This window comes from Podarcis bocagei (assembly GCF_964188305.1).
Source record: "Podarcis bocagei genome assembly, chromosome: 10".
NCBI lineage: Eukaryota > Metazoa > Chordata > Lepidosauria > Squamata > Lacertidae > Podarcis > Podarcis bocagei.
In genome coordinates, this window is record NC_138135.1 from 49,054,754 (window position 1) to 49,081,387 (window position 26,634).

Genomic DNA, 26,634 nt, shown 5'->3' on the forward strand with positions numbered 1-26,634 from the left:
TCTAGTAAAGGTAAAGGGACCCCTGACCATTAGGTCCAGTCGTGGCCGACTCTGGGGTTGTGGCGCTCATCTCGCTTTATTGGCCGAGGGAGCCGGTGTACAGCTTCCGGGTCATGTGGCCAGCATGACTAAGCCGCTTCTGGCGAACCAGAGCAGCGCACAGAAACACAGTTTACCTTCCCGCCGGAGTGGTACCTATTTATCTACTTGCACTTTGACGTGCTTTCGAACTGCTAGGTTGGCAGGAGCAGGGATCGAGCAACAGGAGCTCACCCCATCGCAGGGATTCAAACTGCCGACCTTCTGATCGGCAAGTCCTAGGCTCTGTGGTTTCTTCTAGTACATAATTTTTTTATATTTCAAGCACAATCCTGGGTGATAGGTTGCAATGCCAGTAGAAGTTTTACTGTCCCGGAATTCAGCCAGTGTATGCTATTGCTTGATCTGCTTGTGTTTTCTCATATGGACCTCTGCGTGCCCCTTCTGCCCAAATAAAACCCAGTTCTCTATATTCCCTATAGCAAAGCTTTGCAACGCACCTTTCCCACAGTGATTTAAACTTGGGTCTAAAATGCAAACAACTCTATTGACACAAGCATCTTGAGCCAATGTTCTTGCCAAATTGAGGGTGAATCTTTAATGCCTTCTGATGGAAGTGCATCTCATTTTCATGCATTACAGAAAATGCTGTTTTCAGTCTCTATTTAGATTTCCTTATGTGTGAAATAAGCTGAAAATAAATACTTTGTTTCCCCCGCTTCCCCATTGATGGATAGATAGGGCTATTGTCTCATGTCCTCAGCGATGCTATTATGTTTCTGCATCCTGACCGAAATGACATCCAGATGCATCGTGTATGAACATGCACCGGAATACACTCAAAGCCTGTTTTTTAAAAAATGTGCTCTAATAAAAGATGATCATGCAGAATATATTCTAGCAAAGGATACTTTTGAAGAAAGAGAAATAATGGTAATAACGAAGAGGCAGGACATTGATTCTAATCTGTAGTAGCAAGATGACAATCTGTTTGATGAATGGAGGAGCTGGTGCAAAGATAGGGCAGGGTGTTTGTGGTTTGTGCCTGTTCCCATTTTTATCCACCAATAGCACACCCTCCATTAAAATACAGCTGAGGAAATGTGCAATAGAAAGAGGAGGGGAAATCTCGCCCTTTGAAAGTTCAAGATGCATTCAGGTTTACAGCAATTAAATGCCTAATTTCCTGTTCAAGAACTTCCTGCTCTTCTTCTCCCAGCCCCCCTGTGTATAACATGCTGTTCTGCATTTCTGCTTTGAGCAAACAGCAACCCAAGAGCATCTCTTTCATTTCAACAGTTTTATGGTACTTTGCTGAAAGCAGTGGGTCTTAGAGCTTGGTGCAGTGAATTAGCATATGCTTCTGCAAAATATTTCATCCTTTTGTGACTCCCTTTTGATCAATTATGTGTATGCAGGTTTTCTCAAACATCCTCGTAGAGGAAGATTTGATCTTCATAGAAGATGACCGGTTTTATTCTTCCAGCTTTATATGTTCATTCTAGAAATACAACAGCTGGCATGACATTAAAGTATGCACTGTGTGACTTTTTTTAAAGGAGAGAATTAGATTTCATAAAGGTTGTGACATCAACTAATGATTTAAATTGATAGATTCCTTGCTAACTTTGTGTTTAAAATATATGCATCTGTACACAAACATAGGTATATGGAGGTGTGGACAATGCTGCTTTAGGTGTGTCCAAGGTCCTGCGTATGCCCAGTTGGATTTTGCAGTGGAGCCCTCTCTCATTTCACAAATAATAATAATAATAATAATAATAATAATAATAATAATTTTTTATTACACCCCGCCCATCTGGCTGGGTTTCCCCAGCCACTCTGGGCGGCTTCCAACAAAACACTAAAATACAATAACCTATCAAACATTAAAAGCTTCCCTAAACAGGGCTGCCTTCAGATGTCTTCTAAAAGTTCGGTAGTTATTTTTCTCTTTGACATCTGGTGGGAGGGCTTTCCACAGGGTGGGTGCCACTACCGAGAAGGCCCTCTGCCTGGTTCCCTGTAGCTTTGCTTCTCGCAACGAGGGAACCGCCAGAAGGCCCTCAGCACTGGACCTCAGTGTCTGGGCAGAACGATGGAGATGGAGATGCTTCTTCAGGTATACTGGACTGAGGCCATTTAGGGCTTTAAAGGTCAGCACCAACATGTTGAATTGTGCTCGGAAACGTACTGGGAGCCAGTGTAGGTCTTTCTTTCTTTTTTTTAATAAAGATATTTATTAAATTTTCCAATTTTTTACAAACAAAAAGCAAAAAGCAAACATAAAAAGAAAAAAGTTAAAAACACATAAATTTCACAACTTATTTTCTCATAACATATTTCCCTGACCTCCTCATACCTCCCCTTCTTGTATATCCAGTTCAAATTATTTGTGCAGCAAATCCATATCTCAAAGCATTACAGCTTTAAAAACAAAAAAAACCGCCTTATTTTCTCTCCAACATCTTAGGCTATTATAACCTTAAATTCTTACTTATAAAAAGAAAACCATTTTATCATATTCCTTTGTACCATTACATCTAGAAACCACTTAATTGCAATCCAACATCATTCAACATTCCTTAATTTTACAGTATTTTTGTAAATAGTCCTTAAATTTTTTCCAATCTTCTTCTGCCGACTCTTCTCCCTGGTCACGGATTCTGCCATTCATTTCTGCTAGTCCCATACAGTCAATCAGCTTCATCTGCCATTCTTCCAAAGTGGGCAAGTCTTGCATCTTCCAATACTTTGCAATAAGTATTCTTGCTGCTGTTGTAGCGTACATAAAGAAAGTTCTATCCTTTTTTAACACCAACTGGTCAACCATGCCCAAGAGAAAAGCCTCTGGTTTCTTTGAGAAGGTGTATTTAAATACCTTTTTCAATTCATTATAAATCATTTCCCAGAAAGCCTTAATCTTAGGCCACGTCCACCAAAGGTGAAAAAATGTACCTTCATTTTCTTTACATTTCCAACATTTGTTATCGGGCAAATGATAAATTTTTGCAAGCTTGACTGGGGTCATGTACCACCTATATATCATTTTCATAATATTTTCTCTTAAGGCATTGCATGCCGTAAATTTCATCCCGGTGGTCCACAACTGTTCCCAGTCAGCAAACATAATATTATGTCCCACATCTTGTGCCCATTTAATCATGACAGATTTAACTGTCTCATCCTGAGTGTTCCATTTCAGCAGCAAGTTATACATTTTTGACAAAATCTTGGTTTTGGGTTCTAACAGTTCTGTTTCCAATTTAGATTTTTCCACCTGGAAGCCAACTTTCTTATCCAAATTGTATGCCTCCATTATCTGATAATAATGAAGCCAATCTCTCACTTTATCTTTTAATTTCTCAAAACTCTGCAGTTTCAATTTGTCTCCTTCTTGTTCCAAAATTTCCCAATATTTCGGCCATTTGGCCTCCATATTGAGCTTTTTCTGAGCCTTTGCTTCCATTGGTGACAACCACCTTGGGGTTTTATTTTCAAGTAAGTCTTTATATCTTGTCCAAACATTAAACAATGCTCTTCTGACAATATGGTTTTTAAATGCTTTATGTGCTTTAACCTTGTCATACCACAAATATGCATGCCACCCAAAAACGTTATTAAAACCTTCTAGATCCAAAATGTCTGTGTTCTCAAGAAGCAGCCATTCTTTCAGCCAGCAAAATGCCGCTGATTCATAATAGAGTTTAAGGTCTGGCAGGGCAAATCCACCTCTGTCCTTTGCATCAGTTACCGGTAATATTTTAAATTTTATTCTGGGCTTCTTGCCCTGCCAGACAAATCTAGAAATGTCTCTCTGCCACTTCTTGAAACAGTCCACTTTGTCCAAGATTTGCAATGATTGAAACAAAAATAACATTCTTGGCAATACATTCATCTTCAGTGTAGGTCTTTCAAGACCGGTGTTATGTGGTCTCGGCGGCCACTCCCAGTCACCAGTCTAGTTGCCGCATTCTGGATTAGTTGTAGTTTCCGGGTCACCTTCAAAGGTAGCCCCACATAGAGCGCATTGCAGTAGTCCAAGCAGGAGATGACTAGAGTATGCACCACTCTGACAAGACAGTCCACAGGCAGGTAGGGTCTCAGCCTGCGTACCAGATGGAGCTGGTAAACAGCTGCCCGGGACACAGAATTGACCTGTGCCTCCATGGACAGCTGTGAGTCCAAAATGACTCCCAGGCTGCGCACCTGGTCTTTCAGGGGCACAGTTGCCCCATTCAGGACCAGGGAGTCCTCCACACCAGCCCACCCCCTGTCCCCCAAAACAGTACTTCTGTCTTGTCAGGATTCAACCTCAAATCACCATTGAAGCTTCTATCTGTTTCAACAGCAGTTTGTCACGTGGTATGGAGCAATGTTGTTTGACAAACACAAATCAAAATAAACATACATACAGCGTACAGAAATGGTGATGTGGTTCTTTGCATCCCAACTTGGATTCAGTGTCATCCTCACTTTTGACTCCTTTATTGCAGGGGGTTGGACTAGATCAGTGTTTCCCAACCTTGGGCCTCCAGCTGGACTACAACTCCCATCATCCCTAGCTAGCAAGACCAGTGGTCAGGGATGATGGGAATTGTAGTTCAAAAACAGCTGGAGGCCCAAGGTTGGGAAACACTGGACTAGATGATCCTTGGGGTCCCTTCCAACTTTACAGTTCTATGACCTCAGCCTCACGCATGTTACAGTGTTGTTCCTCAGCTCCATAGTAACTTGCATGAAGCGGTCATACAGCTCTAATGTGCTGCAATATGAAATCAGTGAATGAGCTTTTAATTATTTTTTGGGAAAGGTAATTAAAGCAGTGATTTGCCCATAAGAAATAACATGATGTAGTTGGAAATTGTCTTTTATAGATAGATTTCATGACTGTTGGGTTTTGATGGGTCCTTCAATGTCCTAGGGTTATGATAGACATTTATTATGATAAGCGGGCTTTAAGTTGTTGTGTTTCTTAATATTTGCTTCATTTTTATATCTGCTTGCCGTTGGTGCATTTATTAATAATGCTCCCCATAAAACCATGTTTCCCTGGACATATTTTATGCTACCTGTGAGAAGAAGCAAAGAATTATATGGCCATGTTTGGATATAATTCTGGCTGTTGCCTATGGTTAGTCAAATTTGTTTGCTTGCTAGTGCGCCCAGCCTGAGCACTCCTGTTCATCTCTCAAAGGGAAAACAAACCGTAGAGTTTTGATTGTATGTACAGTATATGATTGTATTTTGTTTGAGGAAACAAACCATGGGGAGTAATGTTAAGCAGGTTGCTTCATGGTTTGTTTCCCAACTGGGAGGAAGGCAAGAACAGAGTGGGAGTGTTTGGACTGCATGCATTAACATGCAGCTTGTACACAAACTAATTTGACTAACCATTGTTAATGGCCAGTGTTATAACCAAATGTGGCTATTAAGTAGCTTTAGCTCTGGTGGATTTTAAAGCTTTATTAGAGAAGCCATTAAACAGAAGTGATGAATAGAAGTGAGATCTTGCTGAAGTATTAGTGACCAGTGTTGGAAGTGATTGGTGTAAGGTTAAGCTATCAATTATTTGAGGAGATGTACTTTGCAAATTCGGCAGTTCTTTTGTTTGGAGCCTCAGTTGTTGCATTGATTCTATCCTAACAGCCTTTTGGGTCATTTTTATTTATTTAAGATTAGAAAGTCCTATTCTCTAAATCTTCTTTGGGGAAAAATGTGTGTGTGTGTGTGTGTGTGTGTGAGAGAGAGAGAGAGAGAGAGAGAGAGAGAGAGAGAATATGTGCCTTTCAAATGGAATCTACACCTGGGGTTTCTCTCTGGCTGCTAATGTTTATCCATATTATTTAATTTCTTTTTGTTAGTTGTTGCTGTTTGTTGCTGTTATCTTAACATTGGGTTGTATCCAATACTTCCGTTCTGCTCCGACAGAAGACTTCCACTTGCACAGTGAAACTACCCACTCCTCTCAAGCTACCCAGACACCCTTACCAGGTCCTTCAGAAGGTTGGGGAATCCTCTGGAGCAGTTTTTGTGGGCTAAGGGAAAGGAGAGGAAGTGGAAATCTGTTTTAATGTGAGACATATTATAGTGGAAAGTGGAATGGAACATTTTAAATGGTTGTGTATGCCCTGCAAGCCGTGGTTCCTGAGATCAGCTGCTGGAGGCCCAGCCAATCCAGAGGCTTAATACTGGCCTCATTCATGGCTAATGGTTATCCATGGCCATAAATAAGCCATGACTTGCCACAAATGAGTGACTGCTCAGTCACTCAGGCCCTGCCCTTCTCTGCCTGCCTCCCAAAGAAACAAACGGTGATGCTTAGCTTAGCATTCTATACAACCCAGTACTTGTTTGTTTCTCCCAAACAAACCATGAGCAGTAAGTCAAAAACAAACCTTGGCTTCTACGTGCAGTTTGCTTGGATAGAAGCAACCCATGGGCACTGGTTCACATGTAACACTAGGCCAGGCTTTGTTGTTTGTTTCTCCTAAGGGCAAGCGGGGTGAAGCAGGAGTGTTTGAGCTGCATGCACCAAAGCACTACTGTTTTACAATAAGCAACAGTCTATGTCTAAGTATGGCTTATTGTTAATGTGCAAACCAGGGCGCTGTCTGTAAGAGTCGGTACTGCTGACTCTTGTCTTCTGTGCCTGAAAAAGGCTCTGAGGTTTTAACATCCATGCCTAGGGGCTGCTCATTAGGCTAGCCATTTTCTGTTTCATTCCTAAAATGAGTCCAGTTCATGATTTATTTATTTTTAAAAAGTTAACTTTCAAATGAACAGTCATCTTATCACTAGTGCATAGAGACTTTAATACTCATTTTGTCAATTTAAATTGCCATGCAGGTAAAGTGGGAACAGCATAGTGATGAATTGAAAATCCAAAGCTAATTTAAGTGTGCACAGCAAAGGGCACTATTCTGAAGCTACTTACCAGCTTACAAATTCCTTTTAAGTCACTGAGATTTATGAGCTTGGAAGTAAAAATCTGGATTTCTTCCAGTGATTTTAATAAGATAGACCTATAGAAGGACGTGTATCATGTTGACCTTTTACGTCATTCCACTAGGCCTTTTTAAAGAACAAAACCTATTTGTACCAGAGTCTGCTGTCAACTCTTCAGGCCCGAGTCCAAGTATTTTTGTTTTATTTCCCTAATATCTGCTGATAAAAGGTATATAATTCCTGATACCCTTCATGGGTTCTTCTTCACTTAAGGAATGCTGTACAGTACAGTACAGTGGTACCTCAGGTTAAGAACTTAATTCATTCTGGAGGTCTGTTCTTAACCTGAAACTGTTCTTAACCTGAGGTACCACTTTAGCTCATGGGGCCTCCTGCGGCTGCCGCTGCACCACCGCTGCGTGATTTCTGTTCTCATCCTGAAGCAAAGTTCTTAACCTGAGGTACTATTTCTGGGTTAGTGGAGTCTGTAACCTGAAGCATCTGTAATTTGTAGCTGGGTTGCTGCTGCACAAATCACATCCATGCCTCACCTGGCAGTTGCAATTCCTGTACTTAGGTTAACTTTCAACAAAGGAAATGGAATATTGTCTTGCAGTTTTCACACAGAGATTAATATCATTGTATCAGTGAAACGGCTTCTCTTTTCAGTGAATCTTCTCTTCTCATAATTAGCATTTTAAAAGCACAGACTGCTTTTTTACTTTAATGTTGCAGATATGCTTCTACATTTTCTTATTATGCAGCTTCCTGCTCCAGATTTGTCCCTTATTTCCCAAGTAACATAATTAACTTAGATGTTTATATATATATATATATATATATATATATATATATATATATATATATACATGAATTTCTACTAGTGTGCAAAACCTGATTAAAGATAGTTTAAAATGTTAAAACATAAAGTTACACAATTAAAATAAGCAAAAAAATAGAATGCAATCTCATTAAAACAATACAACAATGGAAAGAGGAAACCCAGGTTGAGAGAGCAAAGGAATGTCTGTATAAACAGGTTTGTCTGCAAAAGCCTGGAAGAAGGGCAACACAGATAGGGCATATTTCATCAGGGAGCACTGAGACAGTGTGTAGGCCCACCTAGTCCAGTAGTCTCTACTCAGTTCGGCTTTGCTTTCCAGAGTCTTTCCCAGTCCTTTTAATAGGCAATGTCAGAGATTAAACATGGCGCCTTTTGCACAGCTGACTCTAGGTTTGAAGGGGGTCTTGGGCTAAGTCTTCTCATGGGCCTCCTCCTCTCTCAGTGGGTCTTGGTGCGCTGTTTCTGTTACAGTCATACCTCGGGTTACAGGCGCTTTGGGTTGCGCGACTTCGGGTTGCGCGCCGCACCAAACCTGGAAGTACCGGGACGGGTTACTTCTGAGGTTTTGCGCATGCACAGAAGTGCTAAATTGCGCTTTGCACATGCGCAGAAGACCAAATCGTGACATGTGCGTGCACAGACGCGACGCGGCGGGTTGCGGATCCTGCGGGTTGCAAACGTGCTTCCTGCACGGATCACGTTCGCAACCAGAGTGTCCACTGTACTACATCGCTCCAAGAGATGCTCTGGACAGTTGCATCTAGCCACCTTGTAATTTCTCTCACAATGCTCCAGAACAATGGTGGCCGGATCGAGCAGCTGGGAGGGGCCAAAGATGCCTGGTGCTAACACTGGCCCCAATAGCCTTCATGGTCTGCCACTGGGGTATGACCCCTCCCCGTCTTTAATCCCCCAATTTAGTTTTACTGACTGCCCCATAGTCCTGCTCGTAGCAGTTCTTTCCCCATTTGCTTTCCTGCAAATAAGAGGTTGCAGTCAATGCTTTTTAATTGTCAAACCCTGACAGCAGGAAGATCATCGCTATGACTAATCGGAAAAGTACAAAGCCTGAATGGAATTACATATCTTTAACCATATGCAGTAGCAAATGGAAGCTGTTTTTTGGGGGATAGACAGATTCCCTGCTTTTAAGATTACAGAGAGATCACTTACTTTGAGATTACATTAAACCCCACAGCTTTTAATTACATGCATGTTGCTAGCAGAAACTAACAGTAGTTTTGCCTGTCTGGCTCATTTATTTTATTTTTTAGTGTTGCAGTTCCTTTTATTTTTGCCTTTGAAATGTGTTGGCACATGATGCTTTTGCTTTCAGTTGTATTTTCGCTCTGTTGTTGAGCTTTTCAACAGTGGTGAAAAACTAGCCTGGTTGTGCCTTATTTCATTATACAGTATTTTCAAACGCTGCAAGTCCTTTATGAATCTCGCTGACAGAAGATACTTAGAAGAATTCTCAGTAGTATTCTGAAAGTCTGCCTTTTATGCCTCTTAAGGGGGCTTCAGGAAGCGAAACCAGGAAGGCAGCTGCTACAAATGTTAGCAAATTATTACTATGAGAATAGGTGGACTTTTCTAAAACACTGAGCATGTGCCACCTAGCATTGCTGCTCTATAAGCACCATTTGTAAACCACTTTGAGTCTTTTTTTGCAATCAGTGTATAAATTCTGTGAAATATAATATTTATTTGAGTGGGACCATGCAGACCCTGATGAAACAATGTGGAATAGTATATGCACCAGTACTGCACATTTTATGCTTTATGTAGAAGTTTTATGCCTCTTCAAATTCAGTTCTTTGGTAGCTGTGAGTATCTTTTCCATCACACATAAAAGCTACTAAATGGAAGCCCTTTATTGTCCTAACACAGTGGTTTTCAAAGATACCGTATTTTTTGCTCTATAGGGCGCACCGGCCCATAGGGCGCACCTAGTTTTTTGGGGGGGAATAAAAAAATTATTCCCCCCCCCAGGCACGGGGCTGGCATGGGGGAAGCCCGAGCTTCCCCCAACCCCAGCCCCCAGAACAGGCTGCTATCCGCAAGCCTTGGGAGCCCGGCGGGAGTTCCTGCCGGGCTCCCAAGGCTTGCGGATATCTGCCCGAAGCCCAGGGTTCGCTGAGGACCCCTCTTGCTCTCCAGGCTTCAGCGAAAGCCTGCATTCGCTCCATAGGACGCACACACATTTCCCCTTCATTTTTGGAGGGGAAAAAGTGCTTCCTATAGAGTGAAAAATACGGTATGTCCAGGGGAACCCCCAGGGTTTCTTTGTAGCTTAGCAAGGGTTCATCAATTAGTGCAGGACCTTGTTAACCTTCACAGATTCCTTCCTGCAAGACTACCTAAGTTCAGTTTGTGGAGGAGCAGCAGGTATGCCCTAGATCCTGATCTAGGTGGGGAGTCTTTTTCATACCAATATCTGCATTCCTTTCTAAGCAACCTTCCTGGGGCCACATGCCAGTGGTGCAGAGGAAAAATAAAATAAATGTTGATTTCACCTTTGTATGGTAGATTTCTTTCTGCACACATTTGAACATCCTTCTTTATCCCCTCTCTGGGAAACAAAGAAGCATCGTCAGAATTCAAGGACACATTCTAGTCAGCCAATATACTCAAGAAGGGTGCTAAGGAGGACTTTTGAGAGGTGTGGCCTAGAGATAAGGTATGTATGGGAAGGAGGCATGGCCAGATGGACAGGCTGGAGGACTGTATTCAACTGCATCCCTGTTCTGGATAGCTATAAGCTTAGCTCCAATGGTGAGGCTCAGCAGGCATTATCAGCATTCTGGGGGAACTGTGTGAACACCCTAGAATAGGGGTAGCCAACAAAGTATCCTCCACATGCCGTTGGACTAGATTTCCCATCAGCTCCAGCCCCTAGAGCCAATGGTCAGCAATGATGGATGTTCCACATGCCACATCATCTACAAAGCACCTTGTTGGTTACCTGTGCCCTAGAATATGGTCCCAAAATCCTTTGCAGAGAGCACAGACTCCAACAGGAGCATGCCTTGGGCAAACAAATCATGATGAAAAGGCAGGAAGTTGTAAAAGCACTGTGCTAACATATTGTTTTTTAATGGGAGGGTGAGAACCTAGAAGTGGTCATATCGAGAACTAGGGTACACCAATGCCATGACCATTTTCTTTTTTAGCCTTTTAGAGAAGAGAGCAGCAGGAGAAACATAGACATATTACAGGTGCACTTTTGTTGTTAAAATAAAAGATGAGTCAACTGAAAAGGTTGACAGCTACTATTCTACTTCTAACACATGGTGGGTGAGAAACTATACCACCTTTAAGGGGTACCATCCCATAATTTTTTTGCATAAGTGGTGCTTTCCAAGCAGTGTTTAACCAATGCTTGAGCAGAGGTGTGCAGTAGCAAGCTCATGTTTAGAGCCAGGAACATTGCTTCATAACAGCAGTTCACTATGTCTCCTGTTCTGTAGAAAAATCTATTTTTAAAAGGTTATTTAATTTTTAGCAAAGATGGTTTAAAAATATTTTGCAGCTAATAACATTCAATGTCCCAATAAAACAAGCAGCCAATGCCAGTATACAGTAGTAACAATGTTATATGAAGGTACACAGACGACACTATATTAAAACGCTCTCACTAAAACAGATCTCTTAACTCATCAAACCTTGATATTCTCCCTAGGGCTTATAAATAAGCTATGAAACAAAATGTGATTTGATTCTCCTTACATAACTCGTAATTTAGAGCATCTTCACATGGCTTGTAACAAAGCAGTGGAGGAGAAGCACAAGTGAATTGTGCTTACTGCCCTTGGGGAAGGACTATAGCTCAGTGGTAGAGTTGCATGCAGAAGATTCCGGGTTCAATCCCTGGAATTTCCATATTGGCTTAGGAGCGCTTTCTGCTTTAAACTCTAGGGAGCTGCTGCCAATCAGTGTACTGAGCTAGGTGGACCAAAGAGGTGTTCATTTTAAGTTTCCTGTGTTCATTTTAAGTTTCCTGTACTTTAATTTCTTCTTGAAATTAAAACTTTCACGGAGAAGGATGCACTGCTCTGTTCCTATAAGCAATGCCTCTTCTTGTAAGAACTACATGGTAGGAAGATATTACTGAGGACTAAGATTCCCATTCCCATGCATAAATGCAAGAACACTGGACATAAATGCAATGAGACTGGAAGGTTTCACTTCAGTTTTCAAATAGCAGTGGTTACACATATTATACGCATACACATTGGTCTCAGCTGGGCCAGGGCCTTTTCAGTACTGGCCCCGACTTGGTGGAACGCTCTGTCACAAGAGACTAGGGCCCTGTGGGGCTTGACATCTTTCCGCAGGGCCTGCAAGACAGAGCTGTTCCACCTGGCCTTTGGTTTGGACTCAGTCTGACCCTTATGTTTCCCTCCCCTTATGGTTTTGATTTATGGGCTACTATTAAAATGAGGCTGCATTTTAAATTGTATTTTAACCTGTATTTTAATAAACTGGTTTTTGTCCCCGTCCCGTCCCCCCATTATGTTTTATTGTAATTTTATTGGTGTTAGCCGCCCTGAGCCCGACTCTGGCCAGGGAGGGCGGGGTATAAATAATTTTTTATGATTATTATTACTATGTCTGAACTTAAACAAAATGTGGTTAGTCACAATCATGGTTTAGGACAACATCAGCTTCAAACATTGGTTTTGTGGGATGGGTTTTAATGGGTAGGAGAGGATACCGGTATCTTAATGGCAATTTATCTCTCCAGGTGCCCACATGTGTGGGTTGAACAGGGTTTCAAAACCCCATCACTGGCAGCAAAATTAAAAGCATAGGAATTATGCTGTAAAACTGTGTTTTGAGCAAGCCCAGCTATGAAGCAAGCTGGCTCTCCATTTCTTATCTCGCTTAATAAAGTATAAGGCAACAACTGGGGAAGTAAGCTTAAAAATAAGATTGACTTACTTTATAATCATGCTTTTGTTCACCGTAGTAAAAACTATGTAGGGAAAATACTTACATGTACAGTATAACCAGCTACAGGCATCTGCCTGAGATACAGCACTTTTGCCCTCCTGGGTGGTTGAAGTAAGATAGAGAGGAAGAGGAAGTAGTGTATGTTCCTTCCTCTCCAGGAGCGGAGGAGAAAATGACATCACACAGAGCATTCTCTACCAATTGTATTTCTATGGTCTATCTATCTATCAGCAATACAGTATCTATTACTGATAGATATCAGTAATACAGCTCTGTGAACTTAGCCTCTTCTCATGCTAACTAGTAAGAATTTGCATTTGTTAGGTTTGGCTGCTAATCTCCCACATGTTTATGATCCTGGCATTATCCTGACTCCCACTTGTGAACTTGCTACTCACACTCTCAACTGGGTCATCATTATTAAAAGCATTATTCCATGATTCACCACAGTGTCTGAACATGGATCAGGTTACATCATTCAAAAATCACAGCAGAGCTCCAGGATACATAGCTAGGCATAAGCTAAGTCATTTTCCCAATACTTGACATGCCCCCTTGGCTCCCACTTTGAAGAGCAGGCTGGGCACAGCCATTTACATAGCCAACTTCTCAAACCACAGAACTGGGGAAGCGATGGGCACTCCTACAAGTAGGCTTGGTCTTCTGGTGCCATTGCCATTTCCTTTTTGCAAGAAGCAGGGTTGACATCACTAGCTCACTATCTGCAGGCACCTCTCTGGAGGAAGTGAGCACTTCACTGGCAGGAAGTGATGCTGGAGACAAGCCAAGTGGCTCAAGCACATTAGTTGAGCCAGCTGATGTCATATCCAATAGCAACTCACTGGGCCCCTCTTCAGCATGTAGATCAGCACTTCCCAAAGTCCTAAGGGCTTCCTCAGGATCCAATTCTGTGTTCTCATTCCATCCCCCCTTCCTCATCTGACTAGCCCTACCAAGACATTTCCACAGGGCTCGTGACAGACTTTTCCTTAACCGTATTTAACACTAGCTACAGTTTGAACAAGATTAGTAACTACAGTTATTTAAAAATGGAAGCAAAAACTTCCACCCAAGGAGGAGAGGGGAGAATGTGAGTCTGAAACTCACCCATACTTACTCCTTATTTCTAAACTGGCTACAGAGCCTAGGACTTGCCAATCAGAAGGTCGGCGGTTCAAATCCCCGCGATGGGGTGAGCTCCCGTTGCTCGATCCCTGCTCCTGCCAACCTAGCAGTTCGAAAGCACGTCAAAGTGCAAGTAGATAAATAGGTACCGCTCCGGTGGGAAGGTAAACGGTGTTTCCGTGTGCTCCTTTGGTTCTTCAGAAGCGGCTGGCCACATGACCCGGAAGATGTACGCTGGCTACCTCGGCCAATAAAGCGAGATGAGCACCGCAACCCCAGAGTCGGCCACGACTGGAACCAATGGGCAGGGGTCCCTTTACCTTTACCTAAATGTTGTCAATGCATATAGGATAAAGAGTCAATTCGCATCCTTCAGGAAGCAACATATTTTTTCTACGTTATGGGCAGCTGGGAAGTACTGAATTTTTTTTAGTATGCTAGAGGAAGTAATTGCAATTACGTGCAATAGTATTATGTGCAGGTTTAGTTTTATGTGAACAGCTTCTCGGGCACTCTGAACTTTTTCCTGGATAATACATTTAAACCACCATGACATTTGAATGATGATGCAGCTCAGCAAAATGTGAAGAAGTGGGAATTTATTAGACGAGTTAAACAACAAATATGTAGTAACTGTCATAAAAGACCTGAGTAAAGAAAAATATCCACATGAAGGAAAGTACTTAAGGAGCATACTTAAGCATCAGCTAAATATGATTTACTGCTTGCCCAAACTAGATCCTTTAAAACAAAAATCAAGAGAAGCAATGCTGTAAATTATTGCCCTCTAACATAAGGAAAGCCAAAATATGATGGAACTATGAGTAGTAGTAAGAGCTATGAGAACCCTTCTATTACTTTATTATATAGTATTATGGAGAGGTGCCTCACACATTAGTTTCCCCCCCTTAGCTGTGACCTATTTCTTCTTTTTCCTAACCCCTTTATTACCGCTGCTACCATATATATCAATACCATTTATTTTCTTCATCAGTTTACTTACTAGTAGCTGTAGCTAAGCATAGAACAGAACAGAGATCCAAATATGAAAACAAATCAAAATAGTTATCAGTATAAACTGATGGTGATATTTGTATGTAAGGTAAAAGTACCCCCTGACCATTAGGTCCAGTCGCGGACGACTCTGGGGTTGCTCATCTGGCGAACCAGAGCAGTGCATGGAAATGCCATTTACCTTCCCGCCGGAGCAGTACCTATTTATCTACTTGCACTTTGATGTGCTTTCGAACTGCTAGGTTGGCAGGAATTTGTATGTATACTTACCTAATAAACCACTTGGGTTACTTCACTTTGCTGCGGTTGTTGTAAATAAAAATCATTTCCACTCTATGGTTACTCTCACGCTAAATGATACAGCAAATGCAATACTAGGTTCCTGTTACTTTGCAAGGATAGATGTCAGTTTCCCCCCCCCCTTCAAATCTTATACCACTCCTCCCCAGGTAATAGTTACGTATCAACAAAACTGAGAGGTCTACTCACAGTCTTTAATCGGGTCTGTTTAAAGACTACTGCAGTCTTCCTTCTGGTCCACCAGCTGATGTTGCCTAAGGTTCTCAGCCATGCCTCTTACACTTGGCTGTAGAGGCAATGCTCTTCCCCATAGACCTTCCTCTGCTCCCGGCAGCTCAGCCTCTCTGTGTGCCTCCATGCCCATGTTACTGCTCTTTCTTCAGCAGACCACCAGCCACTCTTTACTCTCTCAGGAACTCTCATCCATTGACCAGAACTTGGTCTTTTTGTTATCAATATCCAAGAAGGAGCTCCTATTCCCATCATTTGGGTGGAAGTCTGTCCCCTTCATTGGCCTATAACTAGGATTGAATCAAATCTATTGTTGTTGTTAAGCCCCTGTATACCCTGTATATAGATTGACAGAAACCTCACTCACAGAACTAACCCTGGTTTGACCAATTGTAAACAACAACAGTTTAACTGTTATTCAGGTACCCCCTGCTGTTAACACTGTTATTTCCACAGCTCTTGGCAAAACTCAACAGTTTACAGGCAGTTAACCCTTTACCCTCAACTATGTATAAATCCCATTGCATATTTTAAAAATAAAATTGTTATCCCAGAAACAATATTATTCCAACCACAAGAAGAGGAAGCTGTGTTGTTGACTGCTGTTCTGAACACTTAGCAAAACGAACACTTAGCAAAATGACATATTAGTAAATGTACTTTTTATCTCTTTTCAAAAAATATTTCACTTAGGTGAAAAAAATTGAATGATATTTAGTATGAATATTACGTTCTGAATTGAAGACTTAAGTATAGCAAATATAATCATATGGCACCTAATTTCAACAACAACAGCGGGACTCTTACAAGTACAGTGGTGCCTCGCAAGACGAAAAGAATCCATTCTGTGATTCTCTTTGTCTAGCGGTTTTTTCGTCTTGCGAAGCAAGCCCATTGAAGGATTAGCGGATTAGCGCTATTAGCGGCTTTTAGCGGCTTATCTGCTGATCGGATCAGCTGATAAGCGGCTTAGCGGCTTAGAAAAGGGGGGGGGAACCAGCAGGAACTCGCAAGACATTGTCGTCTTGCGAAGCAAGCCCATAGGAAATTCGTTTTGCGAAGCCCCTCCAAAACGGAAAACCCTTTCGTCTAGCGGGTTTTCCGTCTTGCGAAGCATTCGTCTTGCGGGGCACCACTGTAGCTTTTTGCACCAAGTAGTGTAGAAGGTATTTAGAACTTTCAAAGAATCAGATATTTGGAATGATTGATGTCACATGGGCTTGCATTAAACTTTCTACAAACTGTCCTTTGTAGTGCATCACCTACTTTTGGATACATACCAGCTATTTGTGCAGAGATTAGATGGGCAAAGCTTCCATACTTGCAAACAAAAATGTAATCAACGAGATCTGAAACATAGGCGAAAGACATATTGCTATCGGCAATAACTAATGAGTGGCACTGAATGCACTGATATACTCAAGAAGTTTAACCTAGTTTGATTAAAATTATTTGAAACCTCAAGGTCAACTGAAATATAGAGGGATAGTCACTGATTAAATCTAATATGTACAGTGATATTCAACATTAGATATACTCAATTGAAATCAATGGACATCATTTAAATGTGACTGGAAAATGAATGTAGCTGACCTGAAACAGAAGGGTTCAAAAGAAGACTTAAATAATGGTGGGTGGCAGGTACTGTGGACTGCAGAAGTGTTTAGCAGGGGGGCATACTTATGTTGTCAGTGGAATGTAGTCTGGTGTTCATCCTGCTCTTGCTGCTTAGAGTAGACTTTGCAAACTTGATGCTCCTATGGTAAAGGTAAAGGTAAGGGACCCCTGGACAGTTAAGTCCAGTCAAAGGTGACTATGGGGTTGCAGTGCTCATCTTGCTTTCAGGCTGAGGGAGCCGCCGTTTGTCCACCAGGTTATGTGGCCAGCATAACTAAATTGCTTCTGGCACAATGGAACACCATGACGGAAACCAGAGCTCATGGAAACGCCGTTTACCTTCCCACCACAGTGATACCTATTTATCTACTTGCACTGACATGCTTTCAAACTGCTAGGTAGGCAGGAGCTGGGACAGAGCAACAGGAGCTCACCCCATTGTGTGGATTCGAACCACCAAACTTCTGATTGTCAAGCCCAAGAGGCTCAGTGGTTTATACCACAGCGCCACCCGCATTCTATAGCCATTGTTGGACCAGATGTAGGATGAGGAGTCATTCCAAGCATAATGCAGTATGAAAAGGCAACACCCCTTCCTTTTTCATCTGTTTCTGACAATTGTCAGGCATGCCTTCATACCCTCAAAAGCTTAACTGCTAAAATGCATGCTATTGAAGTTTGTTCAGAACTGTTGTTTTTAACCATTTTTTCCATTGAGAAATGAAATGCAACGTCATTCCATGGAATCCCAAACCCCTTTACTCAAAGTAGAGAGAGAGTATGTGTGTAAAAGCTGGTAATAAGTAATTACATAGGGTAAAGGACCTGAGTTCATAAAATTTCACAGCACTCTTGCAGGACATTCATGGATTCCAGATGTTGACAAACAGTTTAGAAGAGTCAGTGGGAACTATTATATTTGTGCTCCAACATCTGCACTAGCTCCCCATTGAGTTGTGCTTTAGGTGGAAAGTCCTAAACAGCTGAGATCTATCATCTCTGAATAGGGATGGATGGATCAGTCTACCCTTGTGTGTGCTCATTGTATGTACTCATTCGTACCTTTATTCTGTCCTATTTCTGCATCAATTTAAAAAATAAAAATAAAAATTTTGTTGTATTTGAATACATATTTTTAACACATTTTATCTCAAAGTAAACATTTTGTCCTAATATAAGCACCAGTACATATTTTGTCCAACTATAAGCATTTGTAAATACAGTTTGGTACGTTAATGAGAGTTGGGAACTGCATCACAAAGCAGGTGGGAAATCAAAAGATAGCTCTGTTCCAATTTACTCATTGCTCTGGAAGGTGCAGTTCAGATCTATTTGAATGGGAATAAGTTAAGACTGAATTCTTCAATCATCACTGTCTCTGAGATAATCTGAAAAAGCTGCCTTGGCTATTCTGATGCTCCGCCAAATTTCAACAACTTGTAGACTGGAGTTATTTGGTGATGATCTCCCACTATTGATCTACTTTGCCCCTAGAAATTCTTCAAAGTCCAAACCTATTTCAAAAGAAAACCAGTATTTCTTTAGTTGGGATTGTCTCTTTCCTGCCATGTTTGACCATTTAAAGGTTTATCCATAATAATACACATTTTAAATAGTAATCCGCCATGACCTGGAGTCTTTTAAATTTCCCCATCTTGTTTTTAAAAAATAGATAAGAAGGCTAAAAAGCATTACTGTACCCAAGCAATCCCCCAAACATCATAAAGGAGATCTCAAGTCAGTCTTTGAAGTTTTATATCCAGATCTTTCTAGACTTCTTTTTTTTAACCACAAGAAGAGTGTTAGGTTGGTCTGCAAGGGTTAGAAAAGCTGTCATTACCACCGTTCCACCTCATTATTTTGTGAATGAAGTGTAAATGGGCAAGTTAATTTGCTTAGCTTTGATAAGAGGCTGTAAAATACTTTGATAAATTGAGTAATATAGAGTCATGTGTTGTATTTGGTAAGATTATGGTGGATTATTTATGAAAGGCTAAGGATAAATGTGTCCACCTAGTGAGAGCTTATGTTTCATTCTCCTTCCAGAGGCATCCTGACTCACAGTGTGTTGTCTGTGTAGCATCATTATGCTTCACGATTGTACCTACTTGGAAAACTGCCTGTCTTCCTGCTGCTGTATGGCTTGTGGGTCTCTCTCTCTCTCTCTCTCTCTCTCTCTCTCTCTCTCTCCCCCCCCCTCTCTCTTATCCTTCCTCCCCCTCATTCTCAGCAGGGCATCCTTTCACACCGAAATAATTTTTTTAATTGGGGAGGGGGAACCGTGGCTATTTAAAATTTTGCCATTTGTAATAAAGGATGCTGATGATTGTGCATTTCCCCTTGTTATTGTTCAGCGAGCAATGCTGGGAGAGAGTTAAAATATCTGAAGGATTTGAGGAGGGGGAGCGAGAGCGGGAGGAGGGAAAATCCCCTGATTGTGCTGAAATGCATGGTCCTTTGCCTGGAACAGAAACTGAAGCTCACTAGCACAGTACAGGACTCTGCGAGGCTGGTAACCTAGCTGCGTTCAGTTATCTTCGCCGGGATCTTACACTATTTGATGCTTTGCAGCTGTTAAGAGAAATATTGCTTCTTCATCATCTTTTTAAGCCATTGATCTGGTGCTGCAAGCAGTGGCGGTAGTAGTACTAGTACTGAATGACACAGCTTTGCTAGATGACATGGAGCTGATCTCTGCATCAGCCAAGAAGAATTAAGCTTTGTCACTCCCTGCTGGGACTATCTTTCTTCTGGTATGCGCGTGAGGAATTCATATGCTTCTGCTGCAGCCACCAAAGCAGAGCCTTGAGTATACTTTGCCACGGAAGGCAGTAAGCAAGAATGATAGCTGTCTCTTTTAAATGCCGTTGTCAAATTCTGAGGAGACTTACTAAAGGTATTGTGTTTTTCTTATTGTTCCTTCCGTGCCTGTATTGCAGCATTCCGTACAACACAGCCTAATGGTTTTACTTTCAAATATGACTGCCTCTTTTTGTAATTTATTGGCAGACAACAAAGAAGAACTCTCTGAATAACACACACACACACACACACACACACACACACACACACACACACACACGTATAGCTAAAAGGCTTGAATGCCCCCCCTCCCCGCCGCGCTCACATTACACCATGATGCTGCTTTGTGATTTTTGGGTGATTTCATTGCTCAAAAGGAGGTAATTTGTGTTCAGGCAAAGTGCTAAAGTTATTATGGGATATTATTGGTTTGCATTCCTGTTAATTGGTCGGCAGAAGTATTGCCTCTGTCACTCTGTGCTGTATATTAGGAAAAGCTGCTGATGAAAATTCTGGACCTGAACTAAAGGTGATGTTATTCACATTGTTGCCGTGTTGGCATCCTAGCATGTTCTCTCTGAAAGATGATGAAGGGTTTTTTTCACACACACACCCCCTGCTAAATTGTCTGACAGCTTCGGAACCAAAGATTATGTTGACACAAATAAAAAGAATATTGTTATTGCTAAATTGGAGTATAGATTCACTGGAGGGTTTTGTTTGATTGATAATGTTATACTTATTAGTTGTATTTCTTAAACTTGAGACAAAATCCTGCATTTTTTGCTACATAACTTTAAAATGCTATTAAACCTTAGTAGTGGAATTTCAAAAACAGTTGCCCTTACACATTCCACCGTATAACACCTTGTCTTTCATGCTGTTGCTGTTTTAATCTCATTATTATAAATGTTTGCACAATTTCTGTTTAAAAACAGTATTGCCACTTTGGGGAGTGTTGGTGAGAGAGATAGTAACACCTTTGCTTATTGTGCCTGGAAGCAAATGAAGGTATGTAGGTTATACAATTGATATATGAAAGCTTTGTGAAACCTAAAATTACTACTACTATGCTCAATAGCAGTAGACTTGCAAAAGTGCTAATGAACTTGTCAGGAATGTCTTGGTTTGGAAAATTGGTTTTCTTTCATTAATCAGTTAAACAGTTTATAATTAGTATGTAATGTTGGCTCATCAGATATGTAGGTGGTTTTAGAGAGACTCTTGCCATGGTAAAAAGAAAGAAAGAAAGAAAATAGCTTGTTATAGAGGACTGCTGTAGTTCAACTACTTGATAATATAAGTGGAGTGGCTATTAATTGAACGGGTCGATCCTATACACGTCTACTTAAAAATATGTTCCATTGAATTCAATGGGGATTACCTCCAGGTACCTAGCAGTAAACACTGTTGAATACAGGGAGACTTTTGAGTAAACATGCATAGGATTGCACTGAAAACAACAGATTAAGCATGCAATCCTAGAAACACACTTATTAGAAAATAAGATCTATTGAATTCCCTGGGCCTTGGGTTTCTTATTTGGGTGCACATATTAAGTTCACGAATCTCTTCAGATTTGTTGTGTTTGGTTTCTACTACATGTAAACTAATTTATTTCAGTACAGTAAATACCTTCTTGTGGAAATTATTTAACCAAATATGTGCAGCCAAATTCTAAACATGTTTACTCAAGACAAATTATTTTACTTAAGTGAACTTGGCTTTTGTGTGAGAAAAGTTTGGGTCAACTTGCCTGTTAATGTGGTGTGGCTTAAGTACAAGTTATTCAGGAACTATTGGTCTTTCCTATTATTTCTGTAACTTACCAGGACACAATAATATTAAATTATCTTCACCTCCTAGTAAGGCTTTCATGGAACCACTGATCAACTGTCTTGAGCACACTGTTGTTCATTCTTGTTGATTATTGCTGCTGTTAACAATCTCTATCTGAAAATGGTGATATTGGCATTCCTCCTTGCTATTTGCCAATATGCCAGGCTGCAATCCTACTTCCTTAATGTACATACTTAATTACATTTGTAGGTTTAATTATTCTGATTCCTGAACTAGTCAATAAACAGTATGCTTGAGTTTTGATTGCTGTCTCTTTTTCAAGTTGCAAGAGAAAGACCTCATATTTTCAATACAAAATTTAAATAATGTTATATTGACCTTTTTATGTTTTCTCTAAAGACAATATCAATAAAAGCTCATTGCCTGTGTTAATTCAAAGACAGTATTATTTAACTCAAATGATGGATAGGTCATAGACAATTCTTACTTTTATATATTTTTATTGTTGATGCTTTTATTGTTAAATCACTTTGGAATACTTTATGGGAACAATTCATCAATGAAATAAAAAGAATATCTGTAAAAGATGAAAACTTACTATAGTAGAGGTAGATAAATAGAGTTTAACAATCAGGATTGCATCACATCAGAAACACAAAATGAGCTTATGGGCTGCAAGTAATTTTACTATCATTATGTGCAGATTTAATGTATAATACAAGTTTGCAATAATACATCTCAAACACTTTAATGGACACATGGAGTGAGAAACAGGGTCAAGTGGCAAAAGGCACCAGTTACCCCCACACTGTTGCTCAATGTTTCCCTTATTAAGGATGGCTCACAACTCAAGAATGTTAAGATGTGCACTTAGGCTTTCAGAAAACTGAAAATAAATAAAAGCAAGGTTTCTGTGCATGGCTCTTTGTTTCTGATCTTTCAGCATTGCATATATATATATTCAAACCTGCTTTCATGTGTGCTGAAAACACTTTCCCCCTGAATCACTGAAATCAATGGACATGAGTAACTTGGTTTTCAATTGTGTCTAGCCTGAATATGATTTAGCTGGATTCCACCCCTGGACTTTACTTGGGGTTAAACAGATGGTAGCAGCATATTTGTTTTCATATCATCTTGAAAATGTGTAAAGCAGGGGTAGTAGCACCCATTTGACTTTGCCAGAAATGATGGGCTTATTTGACTCCAATTAAAAAAATTAATGATTAATTTTTAAATATCCTTTCTGGATCCCACAGCTTTTTGTGCATGGTTGGCATGCTCATGCCCATTACACATTTCTGTATACCCAATATGTGCTCATAAACCATCTCACATAAACTGCCTTAAGCATCTTAGCCTGTTGAATTCTTGCCATGAGATCAAGGTATAAAAATCCCAAATAAGCGGATCACAACAATGATTAATGCCACAGAGGCGATTGCTGATTCTTTATAAGCAATATGTCTGAATTACCTTAATTATGTTTGCCTTGATTTCTTGATTTGAACAATATACTAGAAGAGGCATTAATTTAAAGGATAAATGTTGTTCTTTCCCTTATGGCAGCAGATTTGTTTAAAAAGAACATACTTCAGAGTAAAGGATGCAGTCATCTCTGTCCCCATCTCCCCTACCCTGCAATGTTCAGTGTGTCCAAGAAGGTGCTCAGTGCATTGAAATATGTTTGAGAAGATGATTCTCCTAAAAGGTGAGGTGTTGTGTTCTCTTTCTAGAAAGAGAGGTGCCAGAACTCAACATGAAGCCTCCCTTGTTCTATTATAATGGCAACGGCACCCACCTGAGAGGTGCTGGAACTCAGTTCTGGTGAGTTCTGTATGAAAAAGGGGAAAAAAAACCCCTGAGTAGGTGGATTGTTGCATTTATACTTTGGAAGACGAAGGTGCTGATGAAGAACAATAAATGTTTTGTCAGCCACAACTTGTGTGGCTGGCAGTTTCTTCCTTGTGGAGAATGGGATTTGATATTACAACCTTGCAGTTGCTTAAATTATTTGTTTTGCTGGGGTAAATACCACTTGATTCCATTTCTGATTTGTTCACAGTTGTGCAAGGAACAAGTCAATGTTGGAAGCAAGTCAACAGCTGTTGGTAAAACTATGAAGGGCTCTTGACGCACTTTCCTTTCATTTTGGGATAGGTGATCATGTAAACAAAGGCTGCTATCCTCATATTACTAAGGTGGCTGGAGTGCACAGTTGTTTACTGCTGATCTGTGACTGACAAAATACAGGTGGCTGAGTCTCCAAGTTTACTGAAGATTTGATATTGCTGGATTTTCTTTCCCATCTGAAAACGCAAAGTATGCATACAGTGAATGATGTATTGAGTATCTACCAGTGTTCCCAAGAAAAAGCTCGCTGTGGCCACAGAATATTCCTCATAGCAGCAGTGCACTGTGCACAGCTTGGTAAGGTGCTTAATCTTTTTTCTTGGGCCATTTTTCTCTTAAACCCCCACCCACCTGCTTTTTGCTAGGTCCCTTAATGTTTGCCCCGTGGGAAGCAGAGCAACTTGCAGGAGTGGATTTAAATTTGAAAAATGGACTGAGGGGGAAGGGGTTAAGCTCTCTTTCTCCCATACTGGTGTTTTTCAAAATTTGGTGTATTCAAAATCCTGTAAAACAAGAGAGGACCAGAATAATGTCTACAATGTGGTTGCGCGCTAACTTTGTGCTGAAAGGTGCCAAGCAAAATAAATGTGTTGCAGAGAGCAAATAAGTAGTCTAGGTATAAAATGCTAAGCTTTATTAAATTTTCGAGAGAAGTACCAAGTGAAAGTTGAACCAGCTTGTTATTGCTGAAGGTTACCATATACTCATTTTGACCAACAAGTACAATATTATTGCAATGTTAGTAAATGAGCTGCTACACTAGACAGGAATCTAGGAGGCTGCCTTATACCAAGTCAGATCATTGGGATATCTACTCATTATTGTCTACACTGTTTGGCAGTGGCTCTCCAGAGTTTCAGACAAAGTACATGCCCAGCCCTGGAGAAGCCACAAATTGAACCTGAGACATTCTTCATGTAAACAGATGCTCTACTATTGAGCTGTGGTCCTTCTCCAACAGACCAACATTGTCTGAAATTGTCCAGAGCTTTGGTTTTGATGTAAATGCAGATGTAGCGTTTTCTTTCCCCATGTTTTCATTTTTGAAGCTGGATCTGTAAAGACTAGCTCTCTGCCCGGCTGTCTTCTGTTCTGCACCCAAACGATGATGTGGATTGAAATTGAGACATTCTAATTAGTGTCAGAAGTATATGTGGCCATATGAAATTGTGCCTTTTAGAAAATGAAATTCATAGAATGTCTGTCAGTTTATTCTGAATCAACTCATTCTAATTTCATGCATGGATATAAGCCTATTGACAGCAAGCAGAGAATATTGGTTCATGAGTCTAAACATAGCATAAGATCATCTATGTTGACCTATGAAGGGCTTTTGCTTTTCTCTAATAAAATAGGTGTGGGCCAAAACTGTCATAAAAAGGGTGGAATAGGGAAATTATACAGCCATTTTCCTTGGACATGAAAAATATTACAAAGCATATTGAAGGCATCTAGAGCTAAATCTTATGCACTGGGCACATAGCAACTTCTTTATTCTGCATATACACCTTTCCCCCATGTTGTCATAATATGCCAACCTACATTTAGAACATGTTATACCTTCAGGCAGAATGTACAACAGCAGCATTCTTTAACTGCTGCCTTCAAATAGTAGCCCTGTTCAGGTGTCATGCTAATCCATAGGTTAGTGCTACAGGAACGAGTCTGTTCAAGCCTCAGGCTCAAGTCTTCCCTTTTTCTCGTTCTTCCATATCCTGTTCTGCAATGAGGAGCAGAGCCAGAGTTCCTTTTAGGAAAACTCATTTGGTAGAATCTTTGCAGGTGAGTCCTTTTAGGCAAACTGCAGTAGCAGAGTATCATCCGGTTAAATCACAGCAGACAAAATCACTTCCAGTAACATCACAGTAAGTAGAGGCATGTTAGGAGACTGTAGCAAAGAAGCTCAGGCAGGCCAGATCAGAACTCTGGACAGCTCCCATTGGCTGGCACTTTTCCTTCATTGAGAGTTTTAGGGAGACATTGCCTTAGCAGGGAGCTGAAGGGCAGACAAGGCCTATTCTTCACTAGGCATGTCTCCTTAAAGGAGCTGGCAGTTTTCCTTAAAGGGCCTCTGCACACTTTTCATCGTTTGTCACCTGTGAGCTTGAAGAAATCAAGGCGGTGCTGAGGACTTGTCCTCCAAGTATGAGGAGGGTTGGATGCAGGGCTGTTGGCAGCAGGTTTAGCCCCCAGTGGAAGACAAGGGCTGCCTAGCCCAGACAGACCAACTAAAAATGCTTACATGGTATATAAATGTGTGATCTCATTTTTATGTTAATAATAAATATGATTTTATTCATACTTGTTGATAATATTAAGATCCTAATCCTGAGAGCCAGTGTGGTGTAGTGGTTAAGAGCGGTAGTCTCGTTATCTGGGGAACCGGGTTCGCGTCTCCGCTCCTCCACATGCAGCTGCTGGGTGACCTTGGGCTAGTCACACTTCTTGAAGTCTCTCAGCCCCACTCACCTCACAGAGTGTTTGTTGTGGGGGAGGAAGGGAAAGGAGAATGTTAGCCGCTTTGAGACTCCTGAAGGGGAGTGAAAGGCGGGATATCAAGTCCAAACTCTTCTTCTTCTTCTTCTAATGAGTAATATAATAAATATAAGCACCCACACAATAGTTGCTAAACTAACAATACACATTAAATATTAAACTTATATGTACAACGCAACACAATCAGTGTTCAAAACTCCCATTTTGCGACAGGGAATTTCATTAGTGTGAGCAATTTCTGAGCTCTGGGCGCAGTACTGTGCCTAAGATTTCAGATTAAAACTGCAGAGTGGAAGGAAAGGAGGACCTTTTTCTGCCTCCCCACTTCC

The 26,634-nt window shown here is 40.9% G+C and overlaps 1 protein-coding gene across 19 annotated transcripts in view; it reads left to right on the forward strand.

Moving 5' to 3' along the window:
- Positions 1-26,634, forward strand: part of GRIP1 (glutamate receptor interacting protein 1) — a 346,924-nt gene that overhangs the window by 186,986 nt on the left and 133,304 nt on the right. The window contains exon 1 of one of the 19 annotated variants that reach the window (XM_081211469.1): positions 19,476-19,970. The exons of 16 other annotated variants lie outside the window; for them this stretch is intronic. In XM_081211469.1, the coding sequence (XP_081067595.1) occupies positions 19,916-19,970 (55 nt within the window). In that variant the 5' untranslated portion in view covers positions 19,476-19,915. Of the gene's footprint in view, positions 1-19,475; positions 19,971-26,634 lie in introns of those variants that run through there. 2 more of the 19 variants (XM_081211470.1, XM_081211472.1) reach the window with 2 other exon arrangements.